This window comes from Balaenoptera ricei, chromosome 14, assembly GCF_028023285.1.
Source record: "Balaenoptera ricei isolate mBalRic1 chromosome 14, mBalRic1.hap2, whole genome shotgun sequence".
In the NCBI taxonomy this organism is placed as follows: domain Eukaryota; kingdom Metazoa; phylum Chordata; class Mammalia; order Artiodactyla; family Balaenopteridae; genus Balaenoptera; species Balaenoptera ricei.
The window spans coordinates 1,702,091-1,720,938 of record NC_082652.1 but is presented as its reverse complement, the minus strand read 5'-3'; the positions used below and the strand labels follow the sequence as shown (position 1 = coordinate 1,720,938).

Sequence of the window (18,848 nt, the reverse complement as noted above, 5' to 3'; positions counted from 1 at the left end):
TGCAAATGGTACGACCGATAAGGGGTTAATATCCAACATATATTATAGAAACAGCTCATATAACTCAACATCAAACAAACAAACAACCTGATTTAAAAATGGGCAGAAAAACCGAATAGACATTTTTCCAAAGGGCAAATGCAGATGGCAACAGGCCCATGAAAAGATGCTCAACATCTCGAATCATCAGGAAATGCAAATCAAAACCACAATGAGATATCACCTCACACCTGTCAGAATGGCTATCGTCAAAAAGAACGCAAATAACAAATGAGCATGTGGAGAATAGGGAACCCTCCTACACTGTTGGCGGGAGTGGAAATTGATACAGCCACTGTGGAAAACAGTATAGAGATTCCTTAAAAAACTAAAAATAGAAGTACCATATGACCCAGCAATTCCACTCCTGGGTCTATAGCTGAAAATAAAACAAAAATAAAAACACTAATTTGAAAAGATATATACACCCCAGTGTTCACAGCAGCACTATTTACAATCGTCAAGGTATGGAAGCAACCTAAGCATCCATCAAAAGATGAATGGATGAGGAAGATGTGGTCCATATATACAATGGAATACTACTCAGCCATAAAAAAGAATGAAATTTTGCCATTTGCAATAACATGGATGGACTTGGAGGGCATTATGCTAAGTGAAATAAGTCAGACAGAGAAAGACACATACTGTCTGATGTCACTTATATATGGAATCTAAAAAATACAGCAAACTAGTGAATACAACAAAAAAGAAACAGAGTCACAGATATAGAGAACAAACTAGTGGTTACCAGTGGGGAGAGGGAAGCGGGGAGGGGCAATATAGGGGTAGAGGGAGAAAAAAAGGGGAAAAAACGGCACATAGCAGTGTCCTGGAGGGTCTGGTCCTGCCCGGGGCCAAGGAAGCCTCGCTGAGACTGGGCGGGGGTCACCAGCAGGTTCTTATTTGTATTTTCGATTTTGTGGGGTTTGCACATTGCACAGTGCAGTTCCCCTGCTGATGACCTTCTGTGGTTCTAAATGGCTGCAGCCACAGGGCTGTCTGGGACGTAGCACGAAGGTCACAGCAGGCTGAGACGTGAGGAGGGGACAGAATAGGCAGCCTCTGTCTAGCTGTTAGTGGCCCTCAGGTCCATGTGTGTCGCCTGAAGGACTTGTGGAAATCCGGAGGCCGTCCGCACCCCCAGAGCTTCTGAGTCTGTGGTGGGGCCCTGGGACGGCCTGGGATGACGCCGAGGCTGCCGTGAGGACCACTCTTTGAAAACCGTCCTCAGCATTGGACGTGGGATGGGCTGCCAGCCGGGGTGGCCCAGGTGGCATGTGGATGAGGTCAGGCGTCTCGGACGCAGCCTGAAAAACAGAGTGAGAGAAAGGAAGGCTTAACCTTCTTAGGGTCTTTCCCGTGGACTTTCTTGAGCCTTTGGCTGTGTTGCCCCCTGAGTGTCCTTATAGGGTTTGAGGCTCAGGTAAGCTCATCTCCCTGAGTACCGGGCCCCTCTCTCCTGAACCAGTGTGTGCTCAGACAGAGGATGCCCCTATCGGTTTCTGACCCACACGTTCTCCTGCAGCCCAGCCCGGTGGTTGGGTGCCCGGGGGCATCAAGTAAGAGGTTCTTGACCTATTGATTGGGAGTCGATGAGATACCATTGCTCCCGGTTTCCTGTGGTGCTGCTGGCTTCCCAAGCTCCCTGGCAAGATTCCTGGACGAGTCTCTGCATCTCGTGGAGGGCGGAGCAGCTGCTGCCAGGTGCCCTGAGCTGGCATCCAGGAAAAGCCCAGGGACGAGACTTTCTCTCTTGGGAGAGCGAGAATCCTAGGAACAGGGTCATTGATGGAACTGTTCACTTATTCGTTCTTTTGTCCATTGGTTCAATAAATATTTAGTAAGCGCCTGCTGTGCACCAGACACTAGGATAGGCGCCAGGGATACAGCAGTAAACGAGATAGCTCACTGTGTGCACGTTCTAGAGAGGAAGACAGCAGACAAATAAATAAGTAAATACATAACGTGCTGCGTGGAGATCAGTGCTATGAAAAAACGCGGTAAGAGGAATGGGCAGGTTGGTATTGTTTTGAATGAGCTGGCAGGGTCTCCTGAGGAGAAGGCCGGGAGGGGGGGAGCCACGCCGTTGTCTTGGGGGAGAGCTTTCTAGAGGGAGGACACAGCAAGTGCAAAGGCCCTGAGGCGGGAGCACAGCAAGTGCAAAGGCCCTGAGGCGGGAGCCCTGGCAAAGGAGAGCCGGGAGAGAGATGGGGTGACCCGCCCTCTCCGACCACAGGGGTTGCGATGGAAGGTCAAGGGCTTTGTGTATTGCCAACCTCGTGGGGTCTTGTGGGCTGTGAGGGTGCGGCTCTCACATCAGTTTTGGCAGCTCGGCTTCTCCGGCTGGATCATGAGGTGTATCCATCCTCTGTCATTTCAGACTCAAAGGCAGTACATCGAGGCTACCAATGAGAGCAACCGAATCTTCCTGTATTGTGCCTTCCTGGACTTCAGGTACTATCTGCGTGGGCGGGTCCCGGGGCGAGGAGGGAGCAGAGGAGGGGAATGAGGGGGCCCAGGGTGTCCACGCTCGGTCACACGTCTGTCCAGGTTATGATCTACTTTTATTTTTTTGCTTCTTGTATTCTCTTTTTCTTACTCCAGTTGGATTTTTGTGCGTATTTTTTTTTTTAACATCTTTATTGGAGTATAATTGCTTTACAATGGTGTGTTAGTTTCTGCTGTATAACAAAGTGAATCAGCTATACATATACATATATCCCCATATCTCCTCCCTCTTGCGTCTCCCTCCCACCCTCCCTATCCCACCCCCCTAGGTGGTCTTTTTGTGTGTATTTTTGATGCCACTTTATCTCTGCTATTGACTTCTGGTGTATACTTCCTTTTAATTTTTTTGTAGTGGTTGCCCTGGGGCTTAGAGTATATATATCTTTAATTCATCCGTGTCTACCTTCCAATAATATTTTATACCACCACACATGTATTCTGAGACATTACAACAATCTTTTCACAATTCTTCTTGCCCATCCTTTGCACTATTCTCGTTGTACATTTTACCTTTACAGATGCCAGAAATGCACAATACATTGCTAGGATTTTTGCTTTAGAAAGTTAGTTATCCTCTAAAGCAATTCAAATTAAGAAAATAATAATTGCATATTTCCCTTCATTTTTTTCCATCTCCAGCTATTTCATTTCTTTGTGTAGATTCACAGTTTCCATCTGGTATATTCCTGTAACTTTTCTTGTAGTGTGAGTCTGCTGGCAGTAAGTTCAGCAGACTTTTATTTTTGAAAGATATTCTCACTGAGCTTAGAATTCTGGGTCACTTTTTTTCCCTAGACTTACACTTTAACAAATGATAGAAGCAATATATCAAAACATTATTCTTTTAAAAAAGAAAACATTATAAAAAAAGCTTTTGTCCTGTTGGACCTTTAGATCTTATCCTGATCTCTCCTCTTTCCTGTAGTAGCCACAGTGGGGAGATTTTTTTTTGTGTATTTTTTGATAATTTATGGATGTTTTATATTTATGTTCCTGGGAAATATATGGTGTTGTTTAGTTCCATGTTTCTTGCATCATTCCGCCATCCTTATTTTGTGTTCTGCCCACATCTCTTTTCACCAACATGTAGTATTTTTTCTTATTTATACACACACATTCCATTTATGCATGTGGAAGAGCAGTTTTCTGCTCAGATGCCAACTTCCTAGGTCACAGGGTAAGACACATATTTTCCTGTTATCTGATATCTCTTGACCTGGCTGCCATGGCAGATTTATTTATTCACAAGTCGGGGAACCAGGCTTCTTGTTTCCGCGGGTTCCCTGGGACGCGGATCTTTCCATGCACACAGAGGTGATGCCACGCGGGACTCAGCTCCCCTGGTTAATGAAGACATCGTCACGGCTTCGTGGCTCCATTTGGGAAAATGTGACTTTCACGGTTTTTAATTCGCAGTCACTCTTGGCGTCAGCAGAGGGGACACGTTCCATCCTAGGACCACGCTCCCCGAATTCGTGCCCGCTAGTTCTCAGGTCACCCTCTAATTCAAGTGTGGCTTTCATACATTCCATGGACAAAGGTCACATACAACCCAGCAGCCGGTGTCGCTGGTTCTCCTCAAGGACCAGGGACAGGTTAGCCCTAACACGTGGCAGGGTGGGGCAGGACGTGCCCATCTTTAAGGCCCTTTTATCCTGACGTTACTGGGGGGTTGCTCCTGAAAACTGGTAGGTTCGAGTGGTCCTGGCTATGCTCTCTGGTCTCTGCTAAATGCTCCCCACCTCACTCAGCACAAACACCGCCTCTGAGGCCGCTGTCCCCGAGCCTCGGCCATCAGGCTCAGTGCCACCCCTGAGCCACCTCCAGACGACCCTTCCCACCTCACCCTCGGGTTCCACGCTGCCCAAGCTCACCGAGAGTTACAATCACACAGCATCCTCGCAGGGACACCCTCTGCCTCAGGGATGAAAATAAAGATGCCGCTAGTGTGTGCTTTGTTCACAGAACACCGCAGGAGCGGGGCAGGACTGTCTTTATCCATCACCCCTCTGGGATGGCCACATTTCTCATCCACGGCTGACATTGCCGTGAAAACTGAATGTACAGCAAAGAGAAACCTAGAGCCTTTAAATTTCTTCAGCTTTATAAAAGCTTTCCCCAGGGGCCCCTGCCTTTGGCGGAAGCAAAGATTTGTCTTTGCTGATCACTCAAAGTTGCAATTTCTGGGAAGAACCATTTAAGCATCCTTTTTTTTTGAATTTGAAAATATAGAGAGATACAGGGAAGAAAATTGTAGTCGCTCATATTCTCACCACAAGAATGACCACAGTTAACATTTGTGCATTTTTGCTTCAAGTCATTTTTGTCTTGGTTTATACTTTAAGAAATAAAGCAAGTAATACGTCAAAACATTATCCTTTAAAAAATAATATGGGCTTCCCTGGTGGCGCGGTGGTTGAGAGTCTGCCTGCCGGTGCGGGGGATGCGGGTTCGAGCCCTGGTCTGGGAGGATCCCACATGCCGCGGAGCGGCTGGGCCCGTGAGCCACAGTTACTGAGCCTGCGCGTCTGGAGCCTGTGCTCTGCAACAGGAGAGGCCGTGGTAATGACAGGCCCGCGCACCGCGATGAGGAGTGGCCCCCGCTTGCCGCAACTAGAGAAAGCCCTAGCGCAGAGACAAAGGCCCAACACAGCCATAATAAAATAAATTAAAAAAAAAAAAAAGAATGAATGAAGAAAATATTAAAAAAAAAATAAAAATAATAAAAAAGCAAAACATGTAAAAGACTTTTACATCTTATTCTGGTCTCTTGCCCTCTCTGTGGGGAGTTTTCTCAATAAGTTATCTATAATTTATGGTTATGTTCATAGAAAATATATGATCTTCTTTCGTGTCATGCCGTTACATCATTATTACGCATTCAACATTGTATATTAAGTTTCTGTGTTTTATCCATATGGATACATGCTGCTTTTGACTGATGTATATACCCTACCAAATTTTATCCAGGTCCCCGAGGTGGACACTAGGTAACTTTAAAATGTTCTCTAGTATCACGCATCATTCAGTAAGTACCCCAGACGCATCCGTGTGCACAGAGCTCAGAATTCTCTAGAAGTGGGATTGCTGGGTTGCAGGACCCGCACACTTCACGTTTTCTAGATTTTATTGAAATACAGTTGATTTACAATGTTGTGTTAATCTCTTCTGTACAGCAAAGTGATTCAGTTATACATGTATATATTCTTTTTCATATTCTTTTCCATTATGTTTTGTCACAAGATATTGAATATAGTTCCCTGTGCTATACAGTAGGGCCTTGTTGTTTATCCATTCTATATATAATATCTTGCATCTGCTAACCCCAAACTCCCACTCCATCCTTCCCCCAACCCCCTTCCCCCTTGGCAACCACAAGTCTGTTCTCTGTGTCTGTGAATCTGTTTCTGTTTCATAGATAAGTTCATTTGTGTTATATTTTAGATTCCACATATAAGTGATATATGGGATTGGTCTCTGTCTTTCTGACTTAACTTCGCTTAGTATGATAGTCTCTAGGTCCATCCATGTTGCTACAAATGGCATTACTTCATTCTATTTTATGGCTGAGTAGTATTCCATTGTATATACGTGCCACATCTTCTTTATCCATTCCTCTGTTGATGGACATTTCGGTTACTTCCATGTCTTGGCTATTGTGAACAGTGCTGCTGTGAACATTGGGATGCATGGATCTTTCTGAATTATAGTTTTGTCTGGGTATATGCCCAGCAAAGGAAACCATAAACAAAATGAAAAGACAGCCTACGGAATGGGAGAGAATATTTGCAAGTGATGCAGCTGACGAGGGCTTAATTTCCAAAATATACAAAGGGCCCATACAACTCAATAACAACAAGAACAACAAAACCAACCCAATCAAACAATGGTCAGAAAATCTAAATAGACATTTCTCCAAAGAAGACATACAGATGGCCAGTAGACACTTCATATTTATTGGACGTTGGACCAGGTGTTTTGCAAAGTGATTGGGCCAAAGTGGTTACGCCGCTTTCCCCTCTTGGAAGGAAGGAGGTGCTTGTTTCGTGGGGTCTGATCAACACCAGAAACACCCTCGTCTTGTCAGCCTGGTGGTGAGAACGCTTTCTCGGCCCACGGGCCAAGGGTGGGCTTTGCTTCCCACTGACAGTTCCTCCTGTGTCCTCAGCTCCGGAGAAGGCATCTGGTCGAACCAGGGCTGCGCTCTCACTGAAGGGACCCTCAGCTACTCTGTCTGCCGCTGCACGCACCTCACCAACTTCGCCATCCTGATGCAGGTGGCCCCGCTGGAGGTAAGCGCCAGGCGGGGAGGGGCTCTGGGACCGCGAGGAGGTGCCCTCTCTCCGTCAGCCTGCGGTGGGGGCCGGGTGGCAGGGCTTCGTCGTCAGCGCCGGGGGCTTCAGCCGCAGCCGGGCAGATGGGAGCCTGCGCAGGTAGGGAGGCCCGGTGGTTGGGGACATCCATGACGCTCCGCTTCTTTGGCAAAAGCTCCTGTGCTCCAGGTTTCCTCAGCCAGCACCTGTGCAGACCCTGGGTCCCTCTCGAGGATGCACGTGCCGCCTAGGAGGTGGTCATGGCCGCGTCTTCTGTCTTTGGTCACTGGGCTGTGAAACCCTCCCTGTGCCATGGGCGTGTCCAGCAGAGCGAGGTCCTCGGCTATAAGCCGTGTGCCTGGATGTCCCGAGAAGGTGTCACCGGGGGTGGCATACAGCTGCATCTATGTCCAGGGTGGCCACGCCGTGTCCTCGCAGCATTTCTGCTGTGCGACAGGAGACCCTGGCTGCAGACGGGGCCCTGGACCTGTTTCTGAGGGACCTGACTTCCAGCCCCAGTGGGAGTGAGCCCTGAGGTGGGGGACGGGATTTCCGACCGCCCCCTGCGTCCTCCTCTCCAGACGGGGCCAGGACGTCTATCCTCAGGTTAAGGATGGCAGAGGCCCCTCCTGGTTGGGTTTCTCTGCTTCAGAATATTTAATCTTTATTGCCTACTAGGCTTGGTCAGCACTAAGAACTAGGGATTAACTTCTGTGGTTCGAGGGAGGCGTAGCTTGTAGGAGAAGACAGAGTGCTCTTTAAAAATGCAGATGTGGGGCTTCCCTGGTGGCGCAGTGGGTAGGAATCCGCCTGCCAGTGCAGGGGACACGGGTTCAAGCCCTGGTCTGGGAAGATCCCACATGCCGCGGAGCAACTAAGCCCGTGCGCCACAACTACTGAGCCTGTGCTCTAGAGCCTGCGAGCCACAACTACTGAGCCCACGAGCCACAACTACTGAGCCCGTGAACCACAACTACTGAGCCCGTGAACCACAACTACTGAGCCTGCGTGCCACAACTACTGAGCCCACGAGCCACAGCTACTGAGCCCGCGTGCCACAACTACTGAAGCCTGAGCGCTTGAGCTCATGCTCCACAACAAGAGAAGCCACCGCAATGAGAAGCCCGCGCACCGCAATGAAGACCCAACGCAGCCGAAAATAAATAAATAACTTAAAGAAAAGGCAGATGCCCTGCGGTGGGACCCTCTGAACTATGACCAGTCCCTGACACCTGGGCGTGATGACTTCCTTGGCTTCTTAGGCCCACAAAGAAAACTGAATTTTCCTGGTGGGGGTGGGAGAGCAGGGAGTCGATGGGGCTTCTCCTAGGATCTCCTAAGATGCAGGGCAGGTCGGGCACCTGGAGACAAGTTTGGTTTCATCCCATTCTGGTTGTGGAGATTGAAGATGTTTTACGACTCTGAATTTCTGGCTGCTCCTGAAGATCTGTGGCGGCGCTGGGCTGGAGCTCTCACCTGGGTCAGTGGGGCTGGAGCTGGGCAGGGGCTTTCTCCTCCTGCGTCAGTGGAGCTGAGTCCTCCAGCCACTCGGCACACCGGCCGCTTGTCAAGAGGATGCTCTGACCTCCCCACCCCCATGTGCCTGAGGGAAGGGAGGTGGCGGCTGACGGGCAATGAGATGCCCCGGCCGCTGGGTCTCCGTTGCCGCATGACCTGCTCTGGCAAACCCACCTCCCGTCACGCGGGCCGCCCTCTCGGGGCACGTCCACTCACAGGGTCTGTGTGTTTATGAACAGGCTCCGTTCTCCTGGGTGTTGTACTCCAGGCGCTGCACACACTGGGCGTCAGGAGGTATCTGATGAGCCCGTGATTGCATCCGTTTTGTTAGGGAAGGTGTGGTTCTTATAGCAACACCCAGACGGCAAGCGGCGTTTACCTAAGGGTTGCCTCCTTATCCACCATCATTCGACAAATACCTATCGGGTATTGCCAGGCCCAGAGGTTCATTTGTAAACAAGAAAAACCATGCGTTTCTGCTTTGGAGTAGTTTATATTCTAGTGGGAAAGACAGAGCGTAAACAAATTAGCAGGTAAATAGGTAAGTTCGAAGAGCAATAAGTGTAGGAAGAGCCTTGGAGGGAGTGATGGAGGAGACAGCAGGTGGGGAGGGAGGACGCCTTCTGGGAGTGTGGTCTGGGCGGTTGTCTCCGAGGAAGTGACATTTGAATGGCCAGCAGAGTCTTGTCTCTAGAAGGCCTGGGAGAGGAATATTCCAGGCTGAGAACAGCGAGTGCAGAGGGCAGGAGGACTGACGAGGTTGGCGTATCGCGGGGGGAAGGTGGTGAGCAGGGCGGCCTTTCCATCGCGAAGCGTATCATGGATTTCACAAGCAGGCTGTGAATTACTGATGGAGACTCCGGAGAGGAGTTCCTGGCGGTCCCTAGGAGGACACGGGGGCTGCTCCGCCCCCCACCCCGCAAACTCCCCGCATGGACACACGCAACACTGTCGATCTGAACGGATGACCCCCTTTGCTCTGCTCGTGGTGAAGCTTCAAGCGAGGGTGGGGCGAGCAGACTTCTCAGCAGCCCCATCAGACCGAGTCGCCAAGAGTTGCTAGGTTACGCCTGGGAAAACTGGCGACGCGTGAAATGAAGCCCAGGCGTTGACGCATCAGCTTTTAGTTTCAGAGCGGGCAGTTCTGTCGTAGACTTGAGGGGTGCAAGCCCACCTGTTCGCCCAGCGCACCTGTTGTCCAGGCAGGTGTGACCCCCCCCCCCCAGACAGTCCCAGTGGGAGCGTCTTCTTGAAGGTGTGACCTTTAGGGGGCAGTTGAGTGACTGGCACCTCCTCCCTTTCCGTTTCCATCCTTCCCACGTGCTCAGTCAAAACCCTTTCTCGGGACTTCCCTGGCGGTCCAGTGGTAAAGAATCGCCTTCCAATGCGGGGGATGCGGGTTCCCTCCCCGGTCTGGGAGCTAAGATCCCACATGCCACGGAGCAACTAAGCCCCTGCGCCTCAACCACTAATCTTGCGCACCTCAATGAAAGAGACCATGTGCTGCAAACTACAAAGCCCATGCACTCTGGAGCCCACGCGCCACAACTAGAGAGAGAAAACCCGTACGCCACAACTGGAGAGAAGCCCGCGCGCCGCAACAAAGATCCCGCGTGCCGAAACTAAGACCTGAGGCAGCCAAAAAAACAGGAAAAAAAAAACCTTTCTCTCGACCTGCAGCTCTTTGATCCTAAGTCGGGGCGCACACTGGGTTGTGAACCATTGGTAGCCGGGGGGATCAGCGCGGTGGGCCGTTGCTAGTGATTTAAAGAAAAATGAAATAAGATGACAATACAGCCGAGTGCATTGGGAGTTGGGAGAGTAAGTCCCTGTTCGCGAGACCCAAGCATCAGCCGCCCTGACTGCGCGAGGCCCCGGTTCTCCTGGTCCCTCCACCCAGTCGCTTCCTCTGCCGCCCTTGCTTATCCTAGTCCGCAGGTCCTGACGCCACTCGTGTCTCCTGGCACATCAGGCCCTGGCAGATGAGAAGCATGGCCTCTGTGGGGCTCCCGCCTCCACCTCTGTCCTCCACCCAGGGCCCCGGGTCCTCCCTCCTGCCAGGGCCTCGGCCCTCGTGGCTCCGTCTTCATCCTTCTGGTGTCACAGGGGAGAGTCCAGCCACTCACGTTGGCCCCCGGCAAAGGCACCGCCCTGCCGCCACGCGGCACCTGTGTCAGTAGTGCCCGGAGGGTCTGGGTGGTCCTGTGACCCAGCCCCCTCCTGGACAAGTGGAGAAAATGAAGCCCAGAGGGCGGGCTGGCCCAGCCTGTGGTCACTCATCCATTCACCAATGAATTGTTGAGCTCCAGGTGACCCCTGGGCTCTTTAGGCGTTATTCTGGAAAAATACAGCGCTCAAGATCTTGAGTGTGGACGGAGACGCGGCCCGTGAGGGCAAACGTGGGAGGGTCAGGCGGGAAGACAGCGGTGGCCCCGCAGGGCCTCCTGAGCGGGGGGGGCGACGGGTAGAGACCCCGGGGGGTGTGGGGGAGCCGTGCAGACGCAGATGGAAGGGCGCCCAGGCGGGGGGGCCGTGGGTGCGAGGCCTGAGCATGAACAGCAAGGAGGCTGGTGCATGGCGGGCGCCAGGGAGCGTCAGACCCAAATGTCCGGGGCGCCGAGAGGCCGCAGGGGTGACGGGAGTGGAGGCCATCGCGGGGGGTGTGGTGAACTGAGAGCCCTTGCCCTGCTGACGGGGCAGCCGCTGTGCACGCGGGCTGGAGCTGCCGCCTCTTTGATTGAGAAAAGCTGGAGACGGGTTTTGTGCAAAATCTCCTGATTTTTAGATGTGTCATTAGTTATCCTTTCTAGGCCACGTGTGAGAGGTGTATCCGTGGCCTGGGCCAGTCCGATGTCTGCAGACCAGCAGCCTGAACCCCACGTGCTCAGGGACCATCGGGTCTTGTGAAAACGCTGATCTAGGTTCCTCAGGTCTGGGTGGTTCCCTGCACACAGGGCCCAGGCGGTGCCCAGGCACTGCTGGCCCCAGACCTCTCTCTGAATAGATCCTAGGGTCAGGCATCTTGTCTGTCAAAGTCAGATCAAGCTTGTGTTCACGTCCCGTGAAAGTGGCTGGGCCGGTTGTTACAGATTTGAAGGGCGAGTTAGGGTTAGTCTGATTCTAAACGTGTGCTCTGTAGCAGGTGGAGATGGGACCTCGTTTGGGGGTCTGAAGGGAGGCAGTGGGACAGGTGGCCCTCCAGGAAGTAAGATGCAGAGGAGACTGGTGAGACTGCCTCTTGGGAGAGCAGTTCCAGGGACGCAGGAAACAAGACTTGTTCTACAGTGAGCCGCGGGCAGACCGAGAGCCAGAAGAAGGGCAGGTGTTCTGTCTGCAGGTGTGGCAGCCCTGGGGTCACTGGAGGTGGGTTGTGGTCCTGGGGGTCACAGAGCAGAGTGCCTGCTGGTGACAGTGAACACAGGAAAGGCACTGTTTGGGGGTCTCTCCCCTCCTTCTGGCCTCGCCATGCAGGCCTCACAGATGAGGGTTTGGGGACTTCCCCAAGGTCACCAGAGTCTGGACTTGAGCTCTGCCCTCCTGTGCAAAGCTCAGGCTGGTGGTCACGCCCCTGGATGGACCCTTTACCCACCGAGGACTAAATCCAGTTTCCTCTGTGACATGGGTGGGTCTGTTGGGCAGTGGGAGTGGGCAGAGGGGCAAACACTCAGCAGGAAGTTGTGTTTGTGCCTGCCGGTGGGAGAGGGAGAAGAGGCAGCTCGGTCTAGGAAGCTGGAAAACTGTGGTCACAGAGCATCTGTGATTACAGATCTGTCGCCACTCAGTGGCAACACCAGATTTAGACACAGTCAGTGGGTGTCTTCATGGAAGCAAATCATATCTACTCATCGCCAGGAAAGGTCGATTTGAAAATGGTTTAAAATTAGCTGTGCTAAAAATGAACGTTTTCATGAACGTTAAAAAAAGCAACAAGGCAGTTATCACAGGTAGATGCCAGATCCGTGGGGCTTTCGGAGAATTAATGAAAACAGCACGAATGCCTTTACTTCCCCGATGTTGAGCCCGTGCCTACCTGGGCTCCTGGGCAGGCTGTCTCCTCCGAGCCCGCGTTGCTTCTCCCTGCCCGTCTCTCCTGGCTCCTCTCCACCCAGCTTCCGCCTCGGGGGTCTGCCCTTGGACCCCCGCCTCCCCGAGCGAGTCAAACAAGGGTCGGGAGACACTGGACCGAGCCCCCCGGCCTGTGTGATACGCCCCCGGTAACGCATTTGTGTGGAATGACCTCAGATGAGGGAAGAATACAATTCACAGCTTGGGGAGGCCGTTGCTGAGGTCTGAGAGAGCATTGCTCGTGGCTCCTTCCCGGTGCCCAGCGGCTGGCGTTCGGCAGGGGGCCGGCTGAACAAGTGTGTGCATGAGGTAGTCAGTTCCACAGGGGAGAGCAGCTTGGAGGAACGCAGGAGCGCTCCCCCCGGATGCCGGAAAGCCCGGTGCATGCGGGTTTAGTCAGTACCCCTGACTCCCAGGCACAGGGACCAAAGGTGCACAAGAGGAGGCCGGCGGGTGCTGGGACCTCGCTCATCTCTAAGGACTGACCAGCAGCGGGCGCCGGGGACCGAGGAACAGAGGCTCCCGCTCTGGTGGGCTGCTCCAGGCAGGATCCGGGGCAGGGGGCAGGCGGGCATCACCCCGGGTTTCTTGTTGAAGCAGCAGTAACCGCAGCAGCTGCCTTATGAGTGGAATTTATAGGTAGGAAGGGAAGTCAGAACAGGCAGGATCAGGGGCTGCCCCTGGTTCCCTCATGGGCTCCTTGACAGCAGCCTGGGCCTGGACGTCTGTCCTGGGAGGGGGCAGGAGCACTGTGCCAGGACAGGTGCACCTGCGAAGGCTGGACCTCAGGGGCCCCTTCGCCTTCCCATCAGTCAGGGAGCCTGGGGCCGGGGGCCTGGCAGCCACAGGGAAGGAACGGTTCCCGAGACAGAGTCACAGCCCGTGGTCTGCAGGCTGACTTTGGCCGGTGGACGTGTTTCAGTTAGCCCATTATTTTAAAATAATTTTTTAAAATTTATTTTATTGAACAAAATAACATTTTACAACATTGTGTTAATTTCTGCTATACAGCAAAGTGATTCACGTTCTTTTTCATATTCTTTTCCATTATGGTTTATCACGGGATATTAAATATAGTTCCCTGTGCTCTACAGTAGAACCCTGTTGTTTATCCATCCTAGATATAATAGTTTGCATCTGCTAATCCCAGTCTCCCACTCATCCCTCCCCCACCCCCTCCCCCTTGGCAACCACAAGTCTGTTCTCTAGGTCTCTGTTTCTGTCTCATAGATAAGTTCATTTGTATAATATTTTAGATTCCACATATAAGTGATACCACATGGTATTTGTCTTCCTCTGTCTGACTTGTCCTGGCCATTATAAATAGTGCTGCAATGAACACGGGAGTGCACGTATCTTTTCGAATTATAGTCTTCTCCAGATATATGCCCAGGAGTGGGACTGCTGGGTCGTATGGTAGTTCTATTTTTAGTTTTTTCAGGACCCTCCATACTGTTCTCCATAGTGGCTGTGTCAATTTACATTCCCACCAACAGTGTACGAGGGTTCCCTTTTCTCCACACCCTCTCCAGCATTTGTTATTTGTAGACTTTTTAAAATGATGGCCATTTTGCCATTTGTCAACATTTCAAAACTCAGAGATAATTATCTAAAATATTGGATTTCTGGTTTTCTTAAAAAGAAGAAGAAGAAGAAGAAGACGATCTGGCCACACAGAGCTTCCACTCCTGACCGAGCAGCCCTGCTCCCTGCGGGCGGGGGTGTTCCCTGCAGTTCTCCACAGTCCCCACCACTCCCTATCACCTCCCTCACGCTAGGGGCCATTCGTCATCATGTTCTCATTATTCTGCTTTTAGGCAGACAGTAAAATGCTTCTTGTTCTTTTCTCCGGCGGGAAAGCGACATACGCACTAAGAGGAACTGTTGGAAAAGAAAGGAAGATAAAGATGTCTCTTTGTGGAAGAATAGCTTTACTTGTTTAGTATGTGTGCACGCTCCCGGCTGGCCTCCTGAATTTATATGAGCTGCCTCTCTGGAGGCACTGGCGTTTGTGGTCTCTGACTCAGAGGAGTCCATGTCCTGAAGCAAACTCCAGGCTCTTCTGGGCGTTTCTAAATCTAGCCGCTGGTGGGAAAGGAAGGGCACGGCTGGGGCACACCACGCTTTCCTGAGGCTGGAGCTGCAGTGCGGGGCTGGGAAGGGGGTGGTGTCCCACCTTCATAGGAGCCCCTCCTCCGTCTCTCAGGGCCCATGTCCAGTCTGGGCTGATGGTTAGAGGACCCACCGGTGGCTGCCACACCCTCAGACTCTCGCTGTCAGGGAGGGGCGCCGGAGCCTAATTACAAGGCGGCCCTGGGGCTGGTGAAATGCCCCCTCTCTGAGCTGTATTTGTGGTCCTGGTGGGTGTATCGCAGACAGGCTGGGCCAGCATTTAGTCCGGTGCTGGCGGAGGGCTTGATTCACCATCGGGAAGCAGGTTCTTTCCTCCAGGGTCTCCAAGCGTGCAGGTCACTTAGGCAGCTTCTGATGGGCACCTACTGTGTGTGGCTCTGTCCCCATCACTGGGGTGTGGCCAGCAGCGGCCCCACTCTGCTTCCGGGTCAGCTAGGCACTCGGCCCCTCCCCCAGCACACCACATGACCTTGAGCAAGGGCCCGCTCTGAGCTTTGGCTTCCCTGCCTGTGACGTGGGCGAGGACCCCCTCCTCATGGAGCTGTGGGGGGGGGTCAGACACCTCCCAGCCCAAGTGCTGAGCTCTGAGCACCCAGCAGTGAGCACTGAGCTCTGAGCACCCAGCCCCAGGCACTCGGCCTGACCGAGGCCGCAGTGATGTCAGCGCTAGCACCGCCTGGGACGTCCCAGGCAGCCGAGGAGCCGCCTCAGAGAGGAGTAGGGAGGGGACTGGGATGGAGCAGGGCTGAGCCTGGGGACCACAGACCTCCCCGCAGGCAGCATCAGAGCTCCGGGCCGGGTCTCTCTCCCGCTTCTTTCATTCTTCCGAAGGACGGCAGGGTCCTGAGCCTCTAGGTGCGGAGGAGTCAGGACTACTGTCTCCTTGTTGACAGGGGTCCTGCGGGAGGAGGGAGCTGAAAAGTCTCTTGTTTTGCCCTTTATTCCCCGCCCCCCCAGGATGTAATGCCTCACCTTGTGTATCTGCAACGGAGGGGCCGGTCCTAAATGCCTTCCTCTTGCAGATCCAGAAAGGCCCCCCGCGTCACTCCTCAGTTCCCTGGTCCCTGCAGTTACGTAGGAAAGGGTAGCAGACAGGCTCCCGCTGGGTCCTGGCTGGTCCTCTGGGCTCTGCTTTGCATACCTGCTCTCTCCCTCCTGCTGATTCACCAGCCAGGCCCTTCCAGGCTGTGTTCAGACCAGGAACTTCCTCTTCGGACCCCCCACCATCCATGTCCACGGGGTGACTCTCACCAGCCTCTCCGGAGAGCCTGGGACGGTGCTGAGCGGGGCACTGGAGAGGTGCAGAGAGTGCCTCCCTTCCCCCCTCCCCCCTCCCCTGCCCCTCCCATCTCTCCCCCTCCTGTCTCCCCCTCCCCTGCCCCTCCCATCTCTCCCCCTCCTGCCCCTCCCATCTCTCTCCCTCCTGCCCCTCCCATCTCTCTCCCTCCTGCCTCCCCCTCCCCTGCCCCTCCCATCTCTCCCCCTCCTGTCTCCCCCTCCCGTGTCCCTCCCATCTCTCTCCCTCCTGCCTCCCCCTCCCCTGCCCCTCCCATCTCTCCCCCTCCTGTCTCCCCCTCCCCTGCCCCTCCCATCTCTCCCCCTCCTGCCCCTCCCATCTCTCTCCCTCCTGCCCCTCCCATCTCTCTCCCTCCTGCCCCTCCCATCTCTCTCCCTCCTGCCTCCCCCTCCCCTGCCCCTCCCATCTCTCCCCCTCCTGTCTCCCCCTCCCGTGTCCCTCCCATCTCTCTCCCTCCTGCCTCCCCCTCCCCTGCCCCTCCCATCTCTCCCCCTCCTGTCTCCCCCTCCCCTGCCCCTCCCATCTCTCTCCCTCCTCTCCCCCTCCCCTGCCCCTCCCATCTCTCTCCCTCCTGTCTCCCTCCAGGGCTTCCTCGGGCTCTTTCCCTGAGTCCTTGCCTTGCTGCCTCTCTGGGGTGGGCATGTTGGCTGAGCTCTGGGGCTGGGCCCTGCCTGCCATCCCCTCTCTCCCCGCTAGAACCCCAGGCATGCAGGCACTGCGACCACCTGGGACTGGTGGGAATGGGCTGAGGTGGTAGGAGCAGACGTTAGGCGGAGGAGACAGCAGCCTGGTGCCGTGGGGTATCAGCTTGGCATCGGCCCGGCCCTGCTGTCCTGGGAACAGTGCCTCTCTGTGGGGTCAGGACTCCCCCCCTGCAATTTCCTTATCCCCCAGTCCTCCACCCAGACCCAGGCTGCTACTTCAGGGGAAAAGCAGCCACTGCTTCATTTATCCTAGAATCTTCTGAGAAGCATCTGCTCTGGAGCTGTGATGGGGCTTGAGCTGCACGGGAAGCTGGCAGCGGGGTCCCCGAGGGCTCCTCTCTCAGGGCTGCCCTCAGGATCGAGAGCGCCCTCCGTGGGGTTGGGGTGTGAGCATGGTGGCCAGGAGCGAGGACGCCGGGAATGAGCCGGGGTGGAGCTGGGGCGTCTCCATCCCGAGGATCCAAGGACTGATGTGCAGCCCCCCCAGAGGGAGGGAGACGGGAGAGAGAGGGATAGAGGGTAGGGCAGGGAGGCCAAGGGCTCCACAGTGGTTCAGGGCGGTCAGCTCTGGGCTGGGGGACTGAGTCGGGGACTGAAGTGTGTCATGACCCAGAGCGGGTAGATTCCACATTTTTTGTCGTAAGCATTATGGATCTCCGCATCGTGGTGGAAAAAGGGGCAAAGGGGAACCATCTCTGATAAGCTGCCACCCCCTGTGTCAGGGGTGAGGAGCCCTACAGGAGCCCAAGGGCTCCTTGCCGGACTGAGGTGAAGCCAGGGCCAATTCCTTGGGGTGTGTTTGCTGTAAAGATGCTACACCACGTGGGAAAAGTGCAACAACACAGAAGGCAGAGTTGAGCACGCCGGCTCCCCCCTCCATCCCGGGTCTCCCAGGGCCCTGCCCGGAGCAGCGGCTGGCTCTGTCACCTCAGAGGCAGTCTCCGTGTCACCCCCTGTTCCTTCAACACAGTGCTGCGTGCTGTAAAGACTGTTGTGTGCTTCTGAAAGACGTATCCTGGTGACTGGTCCATCCCTGTCTGCGCGGACCTACCTCACTCATTTTCACCACTGCGTGCCTCCCCCGCCCACCCCGTGATTTCTCTGCGGATCAACATCAGGTGACGGCAGTCTTTGGCTGCTGCGAACAATAAATATCTGTGTGCAGACTCCCTTCCCTTCACTGTGAGCGCGTCTGTAGGAGAACTCACCACAGTGGCCGTGCGGGGTCAAGCAGCGCGAGGCTTTAGCTTTTCACAGATGCTTGAAGCCACCATTTATGGGGGGGGGGTGTGTCTGCTCCAGCCCCGCCTCCGTGCAGAGAGTGTTGGGGTGACGGGTGTCTTGGGTCCACGTCCTCCCGTTGTCCACACGCCTCCCCCAACAGAGGCTGTACGTGCTTTGCAGTCTCAGTGTTGCGTTACCCCCGTCCCACCCCCATGTATAAAGCTGGAGGTCACACAGCTTCCGGTTAGTGTCTTGGGGGCCGGCAGCCTCAGGGGCAGGGCCGGCGGCTCCGCGGCTCCCACCAAGGAGCTGGACGCAGGAGAGATCCGTTCCCCAGGAGCCCAGTCTTGTCCAGGTCCCGGGCCTTTGCTCTCAGACCCACCCCTTCCCCTGCTGGGCTCTGCATCGCAGGGCTGACCACTGCTGGCTGGCTTCCCAGGTCCCTGCCCCTTGGGGCTCTGGTAGGAGGTGGGAGGGGAAGGCGGTGACGCCCCGTGCCCATCCTCTCTCGCGAGCCTCAGGCGGCTTTCCTGGCCTTGTCTTTGCAGCCCCCCGCTGGGCAGCTCCTCCAGCCCATGGCCCTGGCTTCCCCAGGTGACCATGGGCCAAGCAGGTGGCTTCCTGCTGTGATTAATTGATGCCTGGGTCGCGCCATCGTCCCCGTGGCATCTCTGTTCCCCTCTCCCCTTTGTGAACACTGCCCGGAATTAAATTTCCAAATCTTTGAGAGGCTGAAGCGGTTACTGTTTTCCTAGCCGGCCCCAGACCGGCACACAAGCTGTGGGGCTGACGGGAGATGCTGAGACATCCCCAGGAGCCTGGTCTGGGTAACAAGGGGGTGAAGGGGCTCCGTCCTCGCCCCCGCTGGCTCCTTTGATGAGGTAACCAGCCTGAAGAAGGCAAGTCACTGACATCTTTTGAAAGACATCGGCGCCAAGTCTTCATGCATCCCACGGGGAGAAATCCCACCCGATGCACCACTGCAGGGCTGTGGGTACCAGACCAGGTGCCGATGGTCTGGTACCGATGACCTGTGGACAGAAGCTC

General features: G+C 54.4%; 1 protein-coding gene across 1 annotated transcript in view; it reads left to right on the top strand.

Moving 5' to 3' along the window:
• ADGRD1 (adhesion G protein-coupled receptor D1) overlaps window positions 1-18,848 on the top strand; it is a 150,277-nt gene that overhangs the window by 93,119 nt on the left and 38,310 nt on the right. Inside the window, exons 14-15 of the mRNA XM_059894801.1 lie at window positions 2,420-2,493; window positions 6,716-6,839. Of these exons, the coding sequence (XP_059750784.1) occupies window positions 2,420-2,493; window positions 6,716-6,839 (198 nt within the window). The remainder of the gene's footprint in view (window positions 1-2,419; window positions 2,494-6,715; window positions 6,840-18,848) is intronic.